Source organism: Neovison vison, chromosome 6, assembly GCF_020171115.1.
Source record: "Neovison vison isolate M4711 chromosome 6, ASM_NN_V1, whole genome shotgun sequence".
NCBI classification, from domain to species: Eukaryota; Metazoa; Chordata; class Mammalia; order Carnivora; family Mustelidae; genus Neogale; species Neogale vison.
The window spans coordinates 186,020,984-186,044,270 of record NC_058096.1 but is presented as its reverse complement, the minus strand read 5'-3'; the positions used below and the strand labels follow the sequence as shown (position 1 = coordinate 186,044,270).

The 23,287-nt window shown below is 43.8% G+C and overlaps 1 protein-coding gene across 12 annotated transcripts in view; it reads right to left on the bottom strand.

Annotated features, from left to right (window-relative positions):
* Positions 1 to 23,287, bottom strand: part of FOXP1 (forkhead box P1) — a 499,038-nt gene that overhangs the window by 65,835 nt on the left and 409,916 nt on the right. For all 12 annotated transcript variants that reach the window (XM_044253165.1, XM_044253170.1, XM_044253168.1 and 9 more), the window contains 2 exons: positions 21,641 to 21,794; positions 16,064 to 16,268 (listed from right to left, as the gene is read on the bottom strand). In XM_044253165.1, coding sequence (XP_044109100.1) covers positions 16,064 to 16,268; positions 21,641 to 21,794 — 359 coding nt within the window. The remainder of the gene's footprint in view (positions 1 to 16,063; positions 16,269 to 21,640; positions 21,795 to 23,287) is intronic.

Here is a 23,287-nt window from a genome sequence, read left to right as displayed (position 1 = left end):
AGTGGACCTTACGATACAGAGCGATGCAGAGGAACAAGAGCAAAAGAGATGACGACTTAAATCTCTACCACAATGTTCCATTTTAGAGTTTATTCTTCTGACATCTTTCCTACTATTGGATATCTCCTCAAAACCAGCGGGAAGTCAAAGTTTCTTGCAGAAATTAAAGTGACAGGTCAAGTTTCTTCATGGGTTACCCTGCAGTATCGGGAGGAAAAGGTCTTACATCTGCCTACCAATGCACAAATGATATGTGGGAACAGGGGGAATGAGGATGTGAGTACGGCATCCTTTCTCCCGAGAGCTCTGTAAAAATAACCTTTTCCCTCTAACTTTCACTGAAAACACTTCAAGGAGCAGGCGGGCTTCTCGTTTCCCATTGAAAGCTGGGAGACGGCTCAGGTGTCACATTTCTAGCATACTGCCTTCATTTTGTTTTTCACTCATTACAGAAATATGCCATCCTATGTGTTTATTCATCGGTTATTTGAAAGTACGCTCGCTGTCAGTTCCATCACCTTCCACAAAGAGAAGAGTGTCTGAGGAAAGCCTATGAGAGTCCACCCTGAAGTGAGTGAAAATGAAGTCTCCACCAACAGGAACACACACACACACACACACACACACACACACACGGACACACATACATGTGTGCACACACACATACACACACATTCTCTCTTTCACTCTCTCATGTGGTGAATCCTTGACTCTCCTTCCCCAGAACGCTCATCATCTCAATTTTCTGCTGCTTTTCAAATCATGTTTAATTAGAGGATTTCACATTCCCTTGTGATATGATATTCATGAGTAAAACTTGCAATTGGAGTGACTGTGAATTAGTCTATTAAGAGCCAGATTTGTGCTTTTAAACAATGATAGAGATTATTGTTATTATCTGCTCTCAATATTGTGGCTTGGGATGTGAGGGTTACCTTAACTAACTTGAGATCTGAAATAAAAGCTTTTAACAACTTAGGTCCAGGGGTTTTGGTTTTGGTTTTGTTCTCCCCCCTTGCATTGCAGAGTATCCTGCAAGATATACAGGGTTCCTCTGTAACGGCCCTCACGGCGTGGCCCATGAGAGCAGTGTGTGGGGCGAGTGTGAGTGATATACAGATATCCTCACCCTTGTAGTTATGAATTCATGTTCATGTGTATTAGAAAAAAAAATATGACTAAGACATCAGATTCATGACTTCTCAGTGTTATATTTTCTTGCAATCTATTTAAGTCACTCACTTTTAATCAAAATATTCAGTAATAAGTAGTGAACAGGTACATGCAGGTGTGGCCAAAATGGGACATGGTGGGAGACTGAGGCAAAGCCATTACTGTCCAGGCTTAAACGATGGTACTTGTATACAAACAAAGTTGCAAACACAACTCTCCTCTCTCGCTGCTCCTCTCAGAGTAATGCGTCCCAATTTTATTCTGGATATGAATTGTCGGGAGATCTTTTTAACGTGCAGGTTCTACTTAGTTCTGGGTTGAGCTGCAAGGCTGTGCTTGTCCGCAAAGCTCACGTGTGTTGCCCGTGGTGGTGGGTTACGGACCACAGCCTGAGTGCTGAGTGCCTTGAGAGTTTCCTGTTCTGTATCTGCCCTAAAAATGTGCTTTATTAAAGGGACACTCAGGGGGTGCCCTACTCACTGTGAGTTGAATAACAAGATAGAAATGTATAAATATGGAGAGGGGCGGCCCTGGTCAACCCCACCAAGTAATAGCTGCAAACTCATTAAAAAAAAAAAAGAAAGAAAGAAAGAAAGAAAAAAAAAAAAAAAGAAAGCCAGCCGGCCCTGTTGCCTAAGAATGATAGGAAAGGCTTTTTAAGACTTAATGTAATAGAAAAGGTAAGACTGGAGGTGGTTTGCACAGCGAAAAGATCATTTCCTGTTTCTGTGGACCAAACACCAATTTCACATGAGCACAAATATGGGGAGTGATCTCATCTGAGAGTGATGTTTGCCGGGTATTACATGGATCAGGAACAGCCTGGCACACACAGATAAATCGGTAAACCTGACAACTCAGAACTTCACTGTGCCCAAGCTCGACATCTGCCTTAGGCATCCTCTAAGTCTGGTTCGTACCCCAGGAGCCTGGAAGTACAAGATATGTGTGTACCTAAGATCTTGAATTAAGTTTTTAGGAAGATAAGTGGTAGTTCTGGGCTTTCCCAGGAAACCAGGGTAAACATACAGTTGAAACAGGGTTTCAATCCACCTGGTATAGTACCATATTCAGTCAAGGTCTCTCTCCGCAGTGAAGAGGTAATCTGACCAAAATAACAGGACACACATGTCCTCAATGGTGGGCCATACAATGTCCGTTAGAGCAAGGATGCAGAGTTTAAAAAAAAAAAAAAAAAACAACTGGCAGATTTAATTTATATTAGCTAGAAACATATGGTGTATCTCCAACCTCTGATTTCACCAGTTATCATTTCTTAGGATGAGGCCTATTTGACTTTAATTTTAAAAAAATGACTTGATTTAAAGAGAATAATATAAATCATACTATAAGTAGCCATGGCGAAGTTCACAATCATGGGACGTCAACCCAGATGGCTGAGGTTTGGGAAACCCAAAGTGCATGATGTATTCTACAAGCAGATTCGGTCTCTAGCTGGCTTAACTTCCTCAGTAAACAATGAACCAGCAGCAAGTCACTGAAGACACGCTTTTAATTGAATTTTCAATGGGGAAGGAAGAGCCTCGGGGTCTTCCTGGACTTAGAGGACACAAAACCCACAAAGGGCACTCCATCCACTGCTTCTGGGACTTAAACCTATCACAAGGGACTTCAGAGGCTCTCATCTGCAGGCTGCAGATGTGACTAGTAAGTGCCGCTCTACCAATGGGAAGAACCCAGGGTTGGGTGGCATGAGATCAGCAGTTCCTTTCTTCACCATCCGCTTCACCCAACTGCCTGCCCCATCTCTCTTACTGGGCAAAACGTGCCATCTTGGTTCCCAGATGCCAGGAGTATGTGCCCCAGCAGGACAATAGAGCAGAGAATGAGAACTTGAGAATCTGAGAGCAACTGATCACAAACAGCGTATGGGTGATGACAAAAGCAGAATGTCTGTGTGTACCTGGTGATGAGTGAAGGAATAAATAAAAGGAAGGAAAAAAAAAAAAAAAGGAAAAGGCAGAAGTCCAGCTTTTGTTTCTTATGCCACGAAGGGCCATCCTGAGTTTATGAGAGTTTACCACTGGCAGCATTAACATTGGGATCTCGTTAAGAAAACAGAATGCTTTCCAAAGAGTGGCTGTGAGCAACTGTGTCAATACAGACATAGGGACCACTAATCCAAAAATTATTAACACCATTAGGCAGGCATTCTGATTATGTCAATGCAAGTGTGTTTGCATTGGTGACTCATGAGGTCTATGGGCAATGTGCCCATATGTTAGAAGCACCAACGGTACCCAAGAAAACCAAAGAACATAAATAAAAGTTCAATACTAATTCTTCATAGTCCTTCCTCCAGAATATTGTTCCATTCTCCAGAACGGAAGCCAGCGCAATTATACTCCAGAAACAGCAGAATCACGTAAGTGTAGTGTGAGGACCAGATGCACAAGCTGGAGATGAGGAGACGAGTGACATAAGGATACAAACTAGCTGAGAACCATGAGGTTCTCCATTTATGTTCCCTTAGAACTATCCCATATGTTATGGAATTATTGTTATTCCTCTGTAGGACAAGATGCTTCATTAATGTTCACTGGACTAAACTCTTCTGTGCCTTTAACTGCACAGTGTTTAAGTGAACACTGAACTTGTGATAAGCATCGTGTTGGGTTCCTAGATCGGAGTCTCTAAGTTGGGGTTCATGAGAAGACCCAAGGGTGAGTGGTAAGATAATATTACAGTTTCTGTATGCGTGTGTTAAGATAACTTTTGTTATCTTAGGGCTTTTGTAAGAATATACACATGTATATGGGTATATCTTTCTCACCCTTAGCCTCTAATTTTTATAATATAGATAATATATTAGATGTAAATAATTGATTAAAAACACACTTTGTAGGGATGCACATTCAAAATCAATAACAACAGCAACAACAACGTGAATAACCACATACAATCGGAGGTTGCAGGCTGTTCCCTTCCTCGCTGAAAGAGTTGTACCCAATTCTCCACCAGTAGAGAAAGAGAACTGAGCAGATGGCTGGGACAGAAAATGCTGTAATATCTGATCTGGGCCTTACAGTTTCAGTAGGAGCTCAATGGCTACAAGGAAGAGAATGAGAGCAGGCAGATGGCTGAAGCACAAAAAGCATCTTTAGGCATTAAAAAAAAAAAAATTAGAAAAACAAATAAGAGTGCTTACAAATGATTTAAAGGCTGATATTAAAGAATTTTTAAAAATTCTGTTCCATAACAGTTTATATTAGGTCATTGTCTTAAGAATTTTCCTTTCTCCACATCGCTTCTCTGTCACTTTGAATGGTAGCAGGGGAAGAATGTCACAGCATAAGGATATTCGAAAGCAGTGGTTCTCAAAGTATGGATCTGGGAACCTGGCGGAGATGCAATTTCTTAGTCCTTACCCCAAGTTACTGAATCAGAAGTACTGGGACTGGGCTCTGGCAGTTTGCAGGGGAGTCAGTCCTCCCAATGATTCTGATGCGAGCTCACGGTTGAGGAGCTTTCTTAGGCAGAACCCAGCTTTTTCGGTAAGTATCTGTAAGATTTCTGTAAGTATCAACAAGACTAACCAGGTACTCCTACAGCATCTGTGGCCAAAGTGTAGCAAATTTAGAACTACTCCCAGTGGGTTCTTAATCTTTACTATTCCCTTAGTTCACCTTCTTCTGCACATTTCAGCTTGTCTCTGCGATGAAATTTTGCACCTATCATACCAGGCTGGTTATGCCGGATGATTGGGGGGGAGCAATCAATAAGAGATAGTGAACCTTCCTTCATGGACCTTACCGTATTCAAAAGTTTCACCTGATGCACAGTGAGGGGGGTGGAAATACATACACTGCGACATTCCACTAGTGCTCATTTTAAACAAAGCAGACACTGTATCACATTTTGTATATATTCATATCACTACCTTTATTACACTGTGTTGCAAGCATCTCCTTCCCTGTATGTCTCTCTCATGAGACTGCGAGCTCCCAAAGGGGCAGAACGAGGTTGTAGTCCTCTATTAGGTCCTTGAACCTATATAGTTAGTATATAATTAATGCTCGATAAATGTTGTTTGAATGAATAAATGACTTCGGCCGTAATTAACAGCGCTTGTTAATATTTACTGAGCATCTCCTATGTGCCAGAGCCTGGTGCCACACCCATTTTACAGATGGACAACTGAGCACACCAACATTAAGTCACCTCAGTGGGCAGCCTGGATTGGAATGCAGGCAGTCTGGCTTCAGAGTCCACACCTATCACCACTAAACGCAGCCGCCCCCGCACTAAATGAGGTTCGGGCCATGGTCCCGCAAAACATGTTCTTTCTGCCCCTGACTCAAGGCCCATGCTTCTGCTGCACCCTAAGCCTAGAGGGCTGTTCTGTCACTTCTTTCCATCTGTTCAAAGGTCACTTCCTCACAGAGCCTTTGCCAGACTCACTCTTCTCCCTTCCCTGCTTTATTATTTTGTTCAGAACTTCTTCCTTTTTATTATGTAATTATTTGTTTGTTCTACTTCTACTGTAATGTCAGCTCCATGAGGACAGACTTTGTCAAGCTCACAGCTGCGTGCCCCGGAGCCTAGGACACTTGGCACGTGGTTGGGGTTTGGTAAATTCTGCTCAACGAACGCATGCACGCTATACCGTCCACTGACTTCTGTCCCACTCTCCAACGCATTTTTGTTGAACTCTGGACAACTTCCCATTTATCCTTGTTAAGTTTCTTTTTATTTTTGCCTGTACAATCTTCTAATTTATTCAAACACCACTGGATTATTCCAGCTCTTGGTGTCATTTTTTTTTTCTAATTAAAGTAAACTGCCATTTACTTCTCACACTGATCTTTAACACGAGACTTCTTGTTCTTGCCATAAATATGACTCATATGGAAAAATGGAAGTTGAACACTGGGGCTCATATGTACAAGAACGTTTCCATCAACAGTTCAAGATATAAAAGGTAGAGACATAGCCATAGAGATTCTGTCCAGTTTTGAGGTCTATAGTAATAGTTTCAGCCTTTCGGATATATAACCTAAAATTCCACCAGATGACTCAAAGGCCCCTCTTGAAAGCAAATACCACATCATTTACACAAATGCTTTAGGTTTTTCTTTCCTTCTGTCATAATATACCTTCAAATTCAACATTCATAGCCAAGATGTAAAATATACATAAAGAAGAGATCCCTCAAAGATAGATTTCAAAGTATTAAAAAAAGAAGGGAGGGAAGAAGGGAAGGGAAGGGAGGAAGGAAGGAAGGAAGGAAGGAGTCAACCTGCCATTAGTCTGACTTACTTGAAGACTATAAAAGGAATGAAATTTGAAGGTCATAAAAATACGTCTGTTTGTTTAGGCAAGTCTTACAGGTAGTATAAATATCATCAGGAACAGTTGCTATGGGGTCTGTTTGTTTACCAAACAAGAATACAAATAGTTATACAAAAGTGGAACAACATTTAGGTATATAAATGGAGAATGCTTTGCCTTCTGGTAAATTTCCCAAAGTGCCTTTTAAAGCGTTCCTATTTTCACCTTACTCGCTGGGAAATCTCTGTTTCCTTGGTTCTCCCTTTTCAGTTCTAACGCCTCTGGGGAATGTTTTACTCTCAGATTTCTGAGTCTGATAATCATTTTCTCTTCCTTTTCCCCCTTTTCACTTTAAGACATAAAACTCAAAACCCCTAGCACAACCATCCAAACTGTACAATGAAAACCTTCTTTGCAATGTAAAATGAAAAAAAAAAAAAAAAAAGACAACAAAATCCACGGAGTTTATAGAAGCATTCTAGTACAGGCATGCATTCTTAAATTGAGTTAATCCATGAACCACCACCCAGTTTGTGTGTGTGTGTGTGTGTGTGTGTGTCTTTTAACCAACTTTCTATAAACCACGTATGTTTCACACACCTGAACTAGACCTGCCGAGTTAACCATGTGTTTGGGAAAATGAAGGGGGTGGGGGAGGTGGGGAGAGGATAGGGAAGGAAACCAGCAAAGCTCTTCTGGAATCTTAGTCGAGTTGTGTGTGTGTGTGCGTGCGTGTGTGTGTGTGTGTGTGTGTGGTGAGTAGGCGCGCTGTCACTCAGATCTACCATAAGACAAACTGTACCACAGAGGCTGCTGGGAGTGGGAGCTTTCTCTTCACACTACACTGACCACAGTCCCCACCAGGCACAGCCCCGATGCCTCTCAGTGAATGGTGCAGATTGCCATATGGACGGAGACACTGAACAAGCTGTACAACTCTGGGCGACATGTGCCCGGGGGATTGTCCCATATTAACACCACCTGGGCTGTGGCAATTGTGCTTGGGCTGTGGCAATTGTGCTCTGTCTGTGCAGAGGCACCAAAGAGCCCATCAGGATGTTATTTTTGAGTACAAACAAAAAGGAAAATTACAGTGAAGAGAATTCTCTGGCTAGCCTATCTGTTGCTCAGTTCCCGAAATAGTTTCCCCAAGGAACGGTTATCTTCTTTATTCACACAGGCAGAAATGACAAGCTGGAACACATATTAACAATTTCCCTTTGTGAGCCTCCGCTATTGTTTTAATGAGGAGCATATACTTTATAATATACTTAGGCCCAGACTGATGACAAAGCGGGGGGCGGAACAAAGCCGCTCAGGACGGCCGTACATATGTAACGCGCTCATTTGCATTACCCTGGCGAGCCAGGCAGCAGAGCGGGGGGCTCGTCGGCCAGGGCTGCGGAGCCGGGTTCCTGGGTGACACGGGCGCACAGCGGGCGGCTCGGGAAGTCGTGAAAATGAACGTGACTTTCCTTTAAGCCTCCTGCGCAGGTTCCCCTCTCGAGTGGCCCCATCGCTGGCTGAAGACCGCGAGACTCCTATTTGTCACCGAAAGGAGAGCAGAAGAACCCTCGGACTTTTCCAAACCGCATGGCTGGCTGCAGGTCCCTGGCTTCCCTCTCCACTTCTGGATGGATCCAGTGCCCACTCAAGGAAACCTTTCCGTTCACGAATCCAAAGTTGCAAAGTATACGTTTCGGCAAGATACTTTCACAGGGTGAAGGGTGAAAGCCAGTACAAGGGAGGAGGCTGTCGGGGCGCCCACCCCCAATGGGTCCTCATTCTTCTTCTGCTGTTTGCCTTCCTTCACACCCTTGGGGTAAGACCAGTGTTAAGAAGGCTAACGTGTACTTGGGAGGAAGGGACACAGGCCCTACTACAGAAGAGTAAACACCTGTGAGATGGTTGGGTTCCAAAAAAGGGGTTTGGCGGAAAAAACCCTATTAGCAGGAGCCAGTCATCAGAAAAGCATGTCTATCCTACATGATGAGAGAAAGCGGTAGGGCTCAGAGATTATTTTGCAGGGGAAACTGGGCACATGAGACCTCAAACAGCCCATCGTTGAGATCCATATTGTATAACATCCCCACAAACAAAATTAAAAGCAACCCAATTTAGGAGAAACTTATATATTAAGAGAAATTATATCTCCCTAGACCAATGATACCATTTTATTGGAAAGCATGTATCGTTTAAACACAATAAATAGAAAAAGATTTATAGAGTCTAATGATGGTGTGTTATGGTAAAAGGCACTTTACTGAGATAAGATACAACAGCTGTTGGAGAATAATGGCTGAGTTTTTTTTTTTTTTCTTTTCTTTTAATCACCATACAGAATGAACAGTCAAGAAAATCCATAAACCTCTCCCTCATGGCCTGCCGATGTTTTAAAGATTTTCCCCCTCCCCCACCCTACGCATGAATGACAGGACACGAGGCTCCACCCTGCCTTGCTGCCCTGAGAGAACCTTTATTCCCGATCTTGCGACACCCAGACACAACTGGTTGTAAGCCATGAGACTACCGGACCGCAGCTCTTCCGGGCAGGACGGTCGTGAAACACCCAGCAGCACGTCTGTGCTACAAAACGTCGACTAGACCCTGGTGTCTCTTTCTGATCGAAGCAGAAATGTTTCTGCTCCACAGGCTACTGTCCACACTTAACAGACACGGGACGGGTGTCGCTGCCATGAGTCCGCTCTGGGGCTCAGAAGCACCTGTATTCCAGGCCTCTCCAACGGCCTATAGCTCATTCCCTTTCAGGTCCTTGACAACACCTGACTGGCCACACCCAGCCTGTTCTTTACCCTCTCAGAGGCCGGCCCCGGATGTGCCTCCTTGCAAGAAGATAAGGCAAGGTAGGAGAAATGCTAGCTGTGAAACTCTGGAGCCTCAAATTTGACTCAACAGACAGGTCGGGCCGCAGGCTCCCACACTTGAACATGATGGCCTCGTCCTGATCTCTGAGCTTTACCCGTGGAGACTATCATCTTGGTAAAGCCACGGTGGTTCTGATGAACAGCCCACTTGGGGACCATCAGACTCTGACAGTCACTACAAGGACTTGAGGGTCAGGGAGTCTCTGGTTCCAGTCCCTGCCTGGTCCTTAACTAGCTGTGTGGCTTGTGCAATATTTCAAATTGTTTTGGGCCCCCATACACCATCTGTGCCAAGAAGATAGTACCCCATAGGGCTACTGTTAGGATTTCATGGAAAAATTAGTATCAAGGCTTATGTTGAATCCTTGACACGTGTGTCCAGCACAAAGCAATAGTTCAGTAAATGTTGGCTGCATTGCCATCACCATCATGGGCCAGGTACTGATTCCCTCCAGCCATACTACCTCTACTCCGCAGGCTCACACAAGAATGGCAAGCCACGAGCTTTGTGGATGAATACATCTGGGATCACAGTCAAATGTTAGGGGAAAAACTCGGCCCTTTCTAAAACCGTCAAAACCCAGATGAACTGAAGGCGCCACTAACATTGCTTCTCAAACTTGAGAAGGCCCTGGGGATCTGGTTAAAATGAAGACCCTGATTCAGCAGGTCTGGGGTGGGACCAGAGACCCTGAATTTCTAAGAAGCTCTTCCCAGGTAGTACCAAAGTTGCTGGCCTGTAGCCATTGAGTAGCAAGAATATAGGGCATATGTGACAAATACACATTCCTGCACCCCATCTCCGGCCAGTATAATCCAATTCTTCAGGAGAGAGGGCTAGGAAGCTGTCTATTTTAACAAATACCTGTGAGAATATCATCAGGAAATGAGAAATGCTGCTCTTATAGCTAAGATCAGGAGTTGGCAAATTATTTCCTGTAAATGGCCAGACAGTAAATATTTTAGTCACTGTGGGCCCTACGGTTTCTGTTGCAACTGCTTAAGCCAGCCATTGTAACATGAAAGCAGCTATTCAATAGACAATGTACAAATCAATGATCATTGCTGTGTTCCAATAAAACTTTATTTACAAAATGAGCAGTGGGTCAGATCTGGCCGGTAGGCTGTAATTTGCTGACTTGTGTTACAGACCAATTGCCTTAGCACATATTGGCGGAAGCAGCAGTAACAATTCTGAAGATAATTTGGGACAATTTGGCTGCAGGTTCTCCAAAACGCTCTAATGGGTGATAAAGATTCGGGGTGGCTCATTTTGCTCAAGTGCTTCAAATAAACAGATACAGAAGAAAGCAGCTGACTTTCAAAAACAAAACAAAAACAGTTGAAATGAGGAAGAGCTGTTCAGAGTAACATGACCTCTAGCTTACTGCGTACATTTCTGGCTCAACAGGCCTGATACGAAAACACACAACAGTTAAAGACACGTACCGCTGGAACAGCTCTGAAAGCAAGCTTCTAGAATTCTAGCAAGTGAACCAACAGCACCAATATTTACTCATCAACAAAGAATTACGTTCAAAAAAGAAGGGGGGAGGAACGCCAGTCATGTCCACGTTTCAGAATTCCCTGCTTTCTGAAAATAGTGGGGTGGGAAACACAAATGTTATTGTTATGTAGTCAAATACACGGCAATACGTCAAGAGGCCACAAATCAAAAACAGAGGCTGTGTATCAAGCGAAAAAGTCTGCAAGCACACTAGCCAAAGGCAAGCAGTGGAAATACCTGGGGCTGCGTGAGCAGAGCAGAAGGCGGGAAGAAGCACTGGGAGTGGACAGACGGCAGGTCAGACCTCGCAGGGCAGGGGCCCAACGCAGGGCAGGGGCCCGACTCAGGCCAGCGGATTCTCGGAACAAGAGGGCAGCCTCTGGGGAAGAAGAGGCTGTGCCACGGACAGCGGCCCACAGACACCGGCCAGCGGACCGCCGTGATGCTTTCAGGGTTCAAAGGAACCTCCTCCATCAGCGGCTTCAAGGAAGTCCTGAATCGCACACTTGGAGGAAGAGCTTTGCATCTGAGACCTGCTCGCATTAGCAAACGTCTACTGGTGGTGGCTGAACCGAAAGCAAAAAGCCAGGAAGGGGGGCGCCTGGGTGGCTCAGTGGGTTAAGCCGCTGCCTTCGGCTCAGGTCATGATCTCAGGGTCCTGGGATCGAGTCCCGCATTGGGCTCTCTGCTCAGCAGGGAGCCTGCTTCCTCCACTCTCTCTCTCTGACTGTCTCTCTGCCCACTTGTGATCTGTCTCTGTCAAATGAATAAATAAAAAATCTTTAAAAAAAAAAAAAAAAGCCAGGAAGGGTCAGAGCAGCAAAGTCTCTCTCATACGGACTCCAAAGGACAGGTAAATAGGATAAAGGCCAGAGGAGGTGTTCCGTGAGGACGTGCAGGACCTATGAGGCTAGAAGGGAGAGAGGGAGGCTTGTCTGGCATCGGCCTGGGTGCAAAGCCGGCATGGGCTTCATGTTTGTTCTTTACGTGTGGTTTCAGACTGTAAGTGACGTCTATTTTACAAATCCTACCTGCCCTCTTCCTTCATGGAAGGCCCAGTAAAGACCAGTATCCACCTTAAAAGAGCAACGTCTGCTGTTTTCCTTTAAAACGTGCTGATGTGCATGTAGTAGGTGAAGTCAATGCATGTTTTGTTGGATTTTAATTAAACTTTATTTTAGGAACACTGATTTCAAGTTATCATAATTCAATAGTCACTTCTAGGCTGAATGAGAACTCTGAGTGCTGTATTACAAAGCTAAGGGGACAGGCTTGCATTCGGATCTAGTAATCAGTTCTGTGACCCGAGGTCAGTTCTTTAGTCTCTATGACTCAATTTCCTTGTCTGTAAAATGGGTATAATAACCCCTACTGCTTGCCAGCAGTCATGAGGATGAAGTGAGACATCACTCCAAAAACAAGAGTGCAGCCAGTGCTCGGCAGAGAGGAAGAACTGAGGACGCCTGAGCTCCCTCCCCTTTCCCTAGTGCACCATAATATAATGTGATATTTAGAATTTTAATTCAGGCAATTACTTAAGTAGTAATTGCTATTTGTATTTACATAGCTGCTTTGATCCAGGAAGCTCAAAGGGCTTTACTAAATTTAGCATTTTAATAAATGTTTCATTTGCATTCCGTTGATTTTGTTTACCCACACCAAAACTTGGAATTTCCTAAAGAGAGACAGTCAGACAAGTGAAAGGGAGCAAGAGGATAGCTTCGTGTTCAGAGGTATCCCAGGTCTGAGTTTTAACTGTCTATGATGTCACGGCTCCCTGGGTCCTGGGGAATAAAATGGCAGTGGGAGACGGGAACACGCCTGCTTCCTGTTCAGCTCCCTTTAGCTCCTGCCTGCCGAACTTCACCTTCACCACACTTCTCTCCGGCGCTGGCAACCGAGGTATGTTTATTGCACCAATGAATTTATATATAATCAGCACAATAAACATTATTAAATTGCCGGAAGAAAATCAAAGCACGAAGCGCGGCGCCAGTGCTGAATTCTAATGATGCTGAATGGCCGTGATTGCACAGGGACAGGATCTTAACAAGCCTTGATTTGAGCGCTGGCATCCGCCTCACAAATCACATGGGCCGCTCCTCTCGTAATAGTGCTGAATACTGATAAATGTCTCCACACTGCGCAACGGGGAAGTGGGTTTCTATTGGCAATCTTTACCAAAGTGTGTTTTTTCCCTTCTCTACACTCGAGGGTTTACCCTGAATGATTTAATTATAATTTTCCTTGTGTAAGACAAATTAAAGAGGAGAGTAGGAGTGTCGTGCCAAGCACATTATTTATCTCCTTAACAGATTGCAGCTCACCAAACCCCAGAGCTGCTGCCACAGCGGCTGCTCACGGGAGCCCGCAACACGCACGGGGGCAAGAGTGGGGGAGGGGAAGGTTTCCACGTGACCCAGAAGTGTGCAAGCCTAGGTACGGCTAGGAGACCTCTCACTACTCTTACCAACAAAGCCCCTCAGGACACCACTGCCTTTTCCCAACGCCGTTTTGCATGGAGTCCTCCTGAACCTTTAGGGGAGGATTCTTAAGCTGTTCATCTGAGGCCGAGTCTTAAGGGCTAGGGTACCATCCCCGGTGGCCGAGGCTCTGGCTTGTTCAGAGACTGTGCTGGGAGAACAGAACGGGAACGAACAGCACACCGGAATCAGCGGACAGCCGGCCAAGTTACGGATTTCACGAATGCACTCGTGAGTAAGGGACGAAACTTCTCCCAGGGACCGCTGTGACAAACGTCGAGGCAGTGAGAACATTTTTAGAGGGATCGCTTTTTACCATTTTCCACTACATAAACAGGATATCACACGGACGTTTTCAAAATAAACCCTGAGGTAAAACCAGCTAAAACCTCATTATGTAAGTACCTGTACGTACACAAAGCTGGCTAACTAATGATTGAATTTTTCATGATCAATTCTGTAAGTTTCTAACTTTCGAACTATCTTTCACCTAAGGTGCTCGTCTGTCTTGTTCACCAGCTTCAGCTAAAACAGGCTAACCAGCATTTTCTTTTTCATTCAGCCACAACTAGGAACCCACCCGGTCATGTTAATGGAGAGAGCCAAGATATTAAGGAGTAGCAGATAATTTCATAGTCGCTTCTTCTTTACATATGTAACTGGAAAATTCAGCCTGTTTTTACAGCCAGATGACAGCTCAGTAGAACCCAGATTCTTTTTTGATCCGTATTCTAATTTTGGCATGTAGTATAATGAAGATTAAGCCTCACTCATGTGCAGATCGTAAAAACAATCCAAACCAACTTATTCTTCTGGAATGATCCATTTACTTTCCAACACACCTTCAGACCTGAGAGGGCTATTCTTCTCCTCCCCGACTCACCCCTAATCTGTCACCTGACTACAGATACAGAACCTTGTAGAATGGGACCGAGCACAGAGCATCTAAACAAGAAGAGTTTTCCGTGTCACGGGAAATGTTTGCGGGCTCCAACGGCCGAAAAGATTGCCACAAATACCTGAAGTGCTTCGGACAGCAATTCCCAGTGGATGGCCTGTTCTGCCTGTAGATCAAGATGTGATTCGATCGCTCCACAGTAAATGGACGGCATCAACCTTAGACACCAAAAGCAAGTAGAGCAAAGGACAGCGACCTAGAATCTTCTGGAAAGCCCTCTAAGGTTCAGTGTTATTTTTTAATTACAAAGACACTGTAAGAGGTGAGAAAGCAAGAGAAAAGACCGGCTTCCAGACATACAAACCTAACCTCACTGGAAACAACAGAAGCCACATTTGGCCCAATGCCTCCACACAGTGTTACTGTCCACCATTCCATCCTTCGAATTCTTCTGAACAGGAAATTGAAAACATCTTTTACTTTGCCAATGTCTGCCAGAGAAGTTCCAAAATGCTCTTAAAAGGATGGCTGCAAGTTTTGGTTTAAATATCTATTATCCCCATCTCTCAGAACGTCTCACGTTCTTACGCTTGACCGGGACACACGCCCACACACGCACAAATATTCAGAGAGCATTTTCTGTGATTACGGGTCTCGGAATAGATAAAATGTTGCTGGTAGAAAGATACACACCTAATTAAACCCGTGGGCTTCTTAATGCACAATAGTTCAAGAAATATATGAAATTATATTTGTAATTGCTCAAGTGAAGAGTAACATTAAAAAAAAAAAACTTCACTGAGTCATTTTTATTAAAAAACAAAATATAGAATTTGTTTTTCCTGCTGGAAGTGACATTTACTATCACACATTACTTTGAAAGTTTCTTTTCTTCTGTGTGGGGAAACTGTGCATATGAAATAGATGGGAAACCGTTTAAAAATAGTACATTGAAAATAAAAGTTTTTAATTTTAGGAGCATTATATATATACACTCCATTTCTGAAAAGCATTCAACAGTAGTATTAATGCTTCTGGGGTGTGAGGATCCAATAACATGAATTAACAGCTTCATTTTCTTAGAACTATCTGCTAACATGATGTTTTCTGGATATCTCAGACAGACTAGGCTTCAGCTAACATTCAAGCAGAGCTGAGGGCAACTATAATGAAGTCTTAACTTCCAGAGAGGAATCAAGCGACCGAGACAGCACTGCATTCCTCCCCAGGAGTTAAGACTTTTATTTTTTAAACCTGTGCATATAGACATGGATCATGTGCGCGCATACACAGACCCCTCTCATCTCCCCATCTTTCCAACCTTCAGTGAGCACTGACCAGGGAAAAGGCCACGTTCTTTGGAGGCACAACAGTGCAAAAGACAGGTTCCCTGCCTTCAAGGAGGGCAGTACATAGTGGCTAAGTTCTCTGCCTTTTCTTGACCTGTGATTCAAAGTCGCCAATACCAGACTCTACTACTCCCTTGGAAGGTGCTCAGAGCCCAGACCACCAGCATGTATCGACTGAGCACTGGGCACGAAGAGGAAGCCTGGAACCCTTGAAATCCAGCCCATCCAGTGAGAAACTATCTCAGCCTGGGTTCGTAAGCTTAGGTTAGATCTGCATAAGTGCTAATTCCATGTTGAAAAGGTGAAAATAATTAGATGCTTCACACCCAAACCATATTGAACACATTCTTAAGTAATTATATGCACATTCAAGTCACATGGATCCAATTAGGGATCGCTGAGATATGGTGGAGCAAGGCCACCCACCCTCCCTCGTTGAGGACTGCTCCGGACACATCTCGGCGGCTCATTCCTACCTTTCCCTTTTGGGAGTGTGGACTGAGAGCTGTCCATTGGTAGAGGCATGTGGGTTCATTATTAAGGAGGTCTTGGAAGGTGCAGAGGACGAGACACATGTCGTGGTCAGATCCAAACTGCTGTGATTGCTGCCTGTGGTTTCTTCTGCAGAATGAGCACTTGTCACTTCTTTCCAGAGCTGCTGCAGTTCTGTTGGAATCATGCCTGAAACAAACAAATTGGATAATTAAATCAATTAACAGCTAATTCCGTCCTCTTCAAACAGTAATTAAATCAAAGAGTCAGTAAACAAAGCCTAGTGTTAGGGGTTTTTTTTTTTTTGGTGTGTGCGTTTTTTCCCCCCTCCCAACTAAGGCAAATGCGGTAGTAACAACCGTGTCCTCCCACTGAACAGCCGAGTTGAAGTGCCCTCATCACACAGAAAAGACCTCCGTGAAAAGGATTCAAAACACAGTTACTCTGCAAAGACAGTAGGTCTCCATCCAAACTGTTGTTTCCAGATTTTTGAAAAGGAGTAGGTAGATGTTATTGTATTTTCAGCCACAAAGAAGGGCTCGAAGTAAATTTGTTCAACTCTACTATTATGACAACACGAACCACAAAATGAATAATTTTTGTGCTTAAGTCTTAAATGATGACAAATAGCTTTGTTATTAAATATAGTTTTTATTAATCACTTTTAGACATAAATTATGAATTCATATCGTCTTCCTGAAATGCTTTTCAACTTTTAACATTCAAATTGATTATACTATGATTATTTCATTAACACACCTATCTTCCTCATTAATTTTGGTTTCTAGTACCACATGCTTAATTGATGGATGTGTCTACCGAAAAACTGTGTAACTTTTTTTTTCAACAAGTAACACTATTATTACTGTCATTTCTTAGATCAATGCTAATGAACCATTGCAGAATAAAATGCAAACGTAAAAGAAACTTGGAGTAATAAAGTTCTCTTGTTTCTTAAGGGGGTCAGCATGGGCATGGGTCTTAAGCAGGAAGGGTCAAACCTGTACTTTCCCCAAGAGAAGAAACCATCAGTATGTCAATCTCACTATTAGGGCCTCACCACCGGTGTTGTGGAGGCGTGCCTCTCCAGCCCAGGCTTTCCAGAACCCACCTCCATGCACCTGCTGGTGTGGACAACAGCAAACCACCACAGCCAGTCCTTTAAAAGGACAGCTACAAGAAATCGTCAGCCCTGTGCAGCACAAGGCAATTCCACATTAGAACTGGATGTCTGGACTGCGGCTCATTGTTTCAATCAACTGTAACACAGCTATCCTAGAAAGCCTGCCATTTTCTGACTATATAGCAGCACCCGAAACAGGCGTGTTTCTTACCAAACCTAAGCTATTGAATTAAAAAAGAAGGCTGTGTGCATTATATTCATTTGAAACACATAATAAAAAATGCCAAGGTCTAAATTTAATTTATTTTTGTCATTTAGAATACAATGGATAGATAATCATCTCAACGTGATCAGCCAAACATCTTTACTTTGCTAAACTGTTAAAGATTTTAATTATGCTAGCATTGGAGAGCACTGGTCTAATGAGGCGATGGACTCCAGAGAATCCGAGTGGTTAAGAACTGTGAAATGAGTCTGATAGGATTTTTTTATATTCACCGTGGATCGTTTGCATATCAAAGAGGAGTAAATTATTGCACAGCAGACCAATAACCTTCCCCGCCTTTCTGAGAGGAACGTTAACAAAAACAGTTGGTCTCCCCTCACGGGTTCTCCACGAAAATGTTCAAATGCTCAAGTATTTGCAATTAATATATATTATAAAAGGAGGCTTCAAATGATACATTAAGTGGTCAGATATTCTTAGAACGCATCCTCAACAGCCAAGTCGGTTTTCTTCTCCCTTCATAAAAATCAAATGCCAATTATATTTTGATGGATTTTGTCCCAAATGAGCATTTAGTTATTAGGCATATTCAATTATTACTTGTCCCCTGAAATTAAGCCTCAGAGGCAAATTAAACAAAGGGAAAGGTCACTCCACAATCCCGTGTCCGGTTCTGCTGCATCTGGGCTATTATTTTCAAACACCTTCCAAAGTGACATGTGGGATGTGTTTGTAGCTAACAGGCCTGCCACCGATGTCCACACACCAACAATTACCTGGGAAGGTGGCTGACCCTCCGACCACTGCTTACCCAGTTGAAACAATAGTGAAGAGGCGTGTCTGTTGATGATAGCATATTGATAGAAAGCCACGCAAGGCAACACCTATTTTTATTTTCTAGGGAGTAAATACACATGAAAAGAACGAGCCGCCCATTTTTCAACTCCAACTAATCGATTTCTGGGTCAGCTGCATGGGAAGTGAAAAAATGGAAGGAAAAAACGGCTTCTGACAACTTTCCCTCCAAGGAAAGCGGGAACTTTGGAGCTGTTTTGGGAGTGAGCTGTTCATCCAGCAAATAAAGACAAAGGCGAATGTCTGGTTACACTTGTTACACCTCCAGAGTATACTGATATTACTCAGCTCAGGTATCCCTGGCCCCCTGGAAGAGGGCTGGCCAGTCAGTTTCACCCCTCACAAGGGGAGCTAGTGGAGAAAACAGTAACTCGCTGACAACAGGCATGCTTGTGGGTCAACCTCACTGTGATAATTACGTTTGAGAATTCTCATCAGACTTACAGAGAGCAGTCAAATCATTCTTCTTCATCAATGCTACTACACCTTGTTAGCGATGTTAAACTATTACTCCAATGCATACCATCTACCGGAGGGTGCTGTTATTTGACAGTCACGATCTCATGACAGAATTAAGACAGATAAAAGTCAGGCTAGTCACTCATCAGACTAAACGGATATCAAATTTCCAAAATGCAGCACATATTTCCTCCAATACGGTAGACAGGAATAACAGTACCGGGTTAAACAAATTCATTAATGTGTGTGTGTGTGTGTGTGTGTGCACGTGCGCGCGTGCACGCGTCTGTTGAACACCTAATCTCTAGTTCACAATTTCAAAATTAAGAGGTCAGAATGAGCATGAACGTCAGGGGGTCAGCTGCTTCAAGAGACCAGGGAGAAAAGCGGATGCGCTCATTACGTAAAACAGAGAAGATCCTGCAATGCTCTTACACAACAAAAATGTCCCTCCATTTTATACCATAAAACCTTCAGGAAAAAAAAAAAAGGCCTCTAAAATATTACTTTCTATCTGTTCACACTTTCACATTTCTGCACATTTAAGGTGACTTAGCCAAGGCCACGAGCAGGTACGTAAAAGAATCACACAACGACTGTATCACGAAGTGGCCATCACTGGCATTTGTTAACACCTAACCCCTGTGCCTTGCTACATTTCTTTTTCCAGGACAACCAACCCCTTCATTATAAAAGAAAATGCAGACACCGGCTTAAAAAATGTATGTTGTGGGGACAGTTGACAGATTACTGCTCATGGAACTCAATTTTACAACCCCAGGTATCCCAGGCTCAAAGACAAACAGAGTTGATCAACCTTTTTTTGTCCTTGTACATCCATACCCAGGTGACCATGTTCAAGCAAGCAGAAAGTTGATTTAAACCTCATAATGACATCCGTTTTAAGCCATCATGTCTCTGATAAAAAAAAATTGGGTTGTAGTCCAACACGACTGAATTCTCCAGCCACTTTGGGCAAGGGGAGAGGAGACACAGAACCCACCTTTGGAGCCTACAGAAGATGGCAATGGCACGGGGAGCTCGCTTTGCTGCCATAACCTGACTCCTAAAATAGCGTATTTACATTTAGGTATCTTAGACACACATAGGGGCACCCCTCAGATATTAAATATGCTCCTTCCTAACGTTGCAAGGGCTAATAGTTATAGCGGGTTGCAAAGCATATCAATCAATGCCATGACTAGTGAATTACCTACTGGTGTCTCTGATATGTTACTGCAGAGATTACACTTCATGCATCACCACATTCGTTTCTTTCACATCACACATGAGCCTGTCTTGTCACTGCCCAATTGCCTTCTTTTGGACAGCTTAACTGATGTACTATAACAATGAACCTTAGTGAGCAAACTTAATAGTACAGGAGCAGTGGGAAAAGATGAGAGGTTGAAGCCCGAGTCCAGTGGGTGTGTCAGAACAGCCTGCAAGGTTTCCAACAATAAACCTGAAGGTGTAATTAATGCACGTTATAACATTGTGCAAGCACAAAAATGCATTCGCCATTGTGTCCTTTCTTCTCCCCTCGTACTGCTCTGTTACCAAACCTTCTCTTTGGACAGCCATTGGGATGCTGACCATGTATCCGGTAGTTGAGATGTAGTGGCCAAAAGGGGAGGAGGGCCAGGAGGCACATGAAGGGAGAAAGCCCCAGTTTCAACACTGAAAACATAAACAAAACCCAGAACACCCTGGAAGAGATGTAAGTTGGGTGTGGCTGACTCCAGAGAGAAGACTCGGATGAAGACGTGCCTCCCTGGGTCCACGTGACGCCCAAAGTTACTGAACAAATGAGAGTGTCTTCATCACCATGAAGAAGGTTCCACATTTTCAACCCTCTTTAGAAGGCAACAGAATCCAAGACACCGAAGGCATTAGCTACCAGCCTTTATGGTCCACACACATACATCTGAGCCTACTGCCACTGCCAAGGCCAGGGTTCTCGAGGACGGGGCTGGAACGTGCTGCACCACGTATAGTGTGGGGGAACTGTATTTCAACACAGTGTGACACTTTCTTCTCTCCTTTCACACTGTTCTGCGCTGTTTCCGAGTGGTCCGTGTGCACGCATACTACGCATGTCAAAGACGTGCCTAGTCCACGAGGATGTCCTAAAACCGCTAGAAATCCTCACTTGTCTCTGAGGTCCAACACCCATGGTAATCACGCATCAACGGCTTTTCAGGAGAAACTTTTCAATCTGTGAAATCTAGTTCCTTTGCACGGAACTCTAGTTTTTGAAAAGCAGGAGGTGGAAATGCTACCTGCTCTGATGAGTCTAGAACTTGCTCAAAAAAACCAACAGATGGATGCAAACAAGAAATGAAAAAAAAAAAAAAAAAAAGAAAGAAAAAGAAAACCCAACAAAAGAAATTATTCTTAGTATAGAGAATAAACCTGAATTCATCTCTAGAACTAAAAAAGTGCCATTTCAAAAGCATCACTAAGCTTTTCAACAGAACAACTTACAGTGATAGAAAAATATACCTTCCTTTGGCTAAACAAAAGCCTTCAAGAAAATTCATCTGTGGTTCCAAATGGGCAGTACTTGATCGGATTGAAATGGTCCTTGAGTCCAAGTCACACTGCGGTCTCCTACTCCGAGAGTGTGCGGGGGAGGGGCGGGGGGCAGTGTTCCTCGGCTACTGCTCAGCCTCAGCCTACCCCACATGTCTTCATTCTGGCATCCACAAGCGAGCCCTTTGGCTTCTACAAAGGTCCCTCCTTGGACCTCCTCCAGCCTTTTCTCTGGTTTGTCTATGCTTGTTTTGGATGGCCCACACTTTCCTGATGGGCCGGAGTATCCCAGTGGACAGCCCCCGCCCCTCGGCCCCGACATCTCCGCGGAGGAGCGGTGCCTGCCAGGTCAGGAGCACTTACCTTGAGCAAGGGGCTGGAGGGGAAGGGCAGGCTGCCCTGGCTGAATCGTAAGGAGGCCTTGGCGCTGTAAAGACAGGAGGTGCTGCTGCTGGAGCTGCTGCATCTGGAGGAGCTGCTGCTGAAAAGCCAACTGCTGGGTAGCCACCTGCTGCTGCTGCAAGAGATCAGGGAGAAAGACGATGAGATGTGGCCGCTTCCTGAGGAAGGTTCAGAGGAGGGACGTTTCAAAACACGTCCCCGTCAAACACCAACAATGGTGGCCGGGGGGTCTAGTGGAGGGCTCCGGGTCAGGGCTCGTGTGACGGGGACAGGACAGAGCACGTCGGAAGAGAGCTGGAGGGGGGGCATGGGGAGGGCGGCTGGACGTACTTGCCCTCCGCAGCCAGCGGCACAAAAAAATAACTCTTCTATCAAGTCAGCTTCCTACAGTTTGAAAGGCCTGAGCGTTTCTAGTCGAGATGTGAACTTCCAGACTTTGAAACGTTTAGTGATTCATGCCACAGAGAAATGGAAGGCGCCATTCCAGTCTGGAGGGATTTGAACCCTGAACTTCGGAGAGTACACAGAAGAACTAGTTGCCTTCCTCTTGCCTGCACTGGGAGCTTTTAACTACTCTGTTTATCACTTCTGACATAAATAAATGAGAAAAAATCAGACCTTTGAAGAAGAAAAACTTCATCTAATATTGTTAATTAGCCATGACAAACGATGAAATAACATTGTAAATCTTTCATAGAAACAGCCACTAGATTTTAATTACACACATTCATAATTTAGCAAACAACATCGTACTCGACTGTGAGTGTTTAATGTGAAGGACACTTTAAGCTTCAGATGCCTTAACTTGGCTTTAGTTTCAGAAACCCCCAGGTCGGCTGGCCTGTCCTGCTTCCCCACCCGCTTTGTTCTTGAAAAGAAGGGGCTTTACGGTATGATAAATATCTTTTTGTTGATTGGACAATGACAGGAGGAAAACTTTTGTTGTGTAAAACATCAATACATCATTCCTGTGTTTAGCAGGCCTCGCTCCAGCCAAAAAAAATTAATGTAGATTTCCTCAGTAATTATCTGAGTGATAGAAAGATAATACAGTGCAGTAGTACAATAAATAGAAGGAAATTATCTAATATCCTTAATCTGCTAGGAATCAAATCGAGGTGGAGGTCTTAGCCACATTATGGCTAACAGTTATGAAAGGAGAATTAACCCTTGCCAAACTGTAGCCCCCCCCCCAAAAAAGTAAAAAAAAAAAAAAAAAAAAAAAAAGCGTTTAAAAAAAAAACAAAAACACAAGATTCGTTTTCCTAATTCTGAGTATCATTCAAAACATCAGGAAGACCTCTGCAACTAAAAGGGACTATACAAGCCTTTCAGAGCTTCTAATAACTATACTTTACAAACAACTGCATTCACTTAACCTAACACATGACCTTGATCTGATACAGCCATAAAATGGTACGTGTATCAAGACCTTCTGATGCCAAGTTCAAAGGAAGAGAAAAATGGTGGTTTCCTTTCGGTCTCCGTGCAGTTTATTTTACAGTAAAAACCATCATTCTCCTATTAGCAACCAATTTCAGACTTACTACCATGCCACTGAGAAAGTTAATTGAGTTTCACTCCAAAAAACAAATTCTATACCACTAA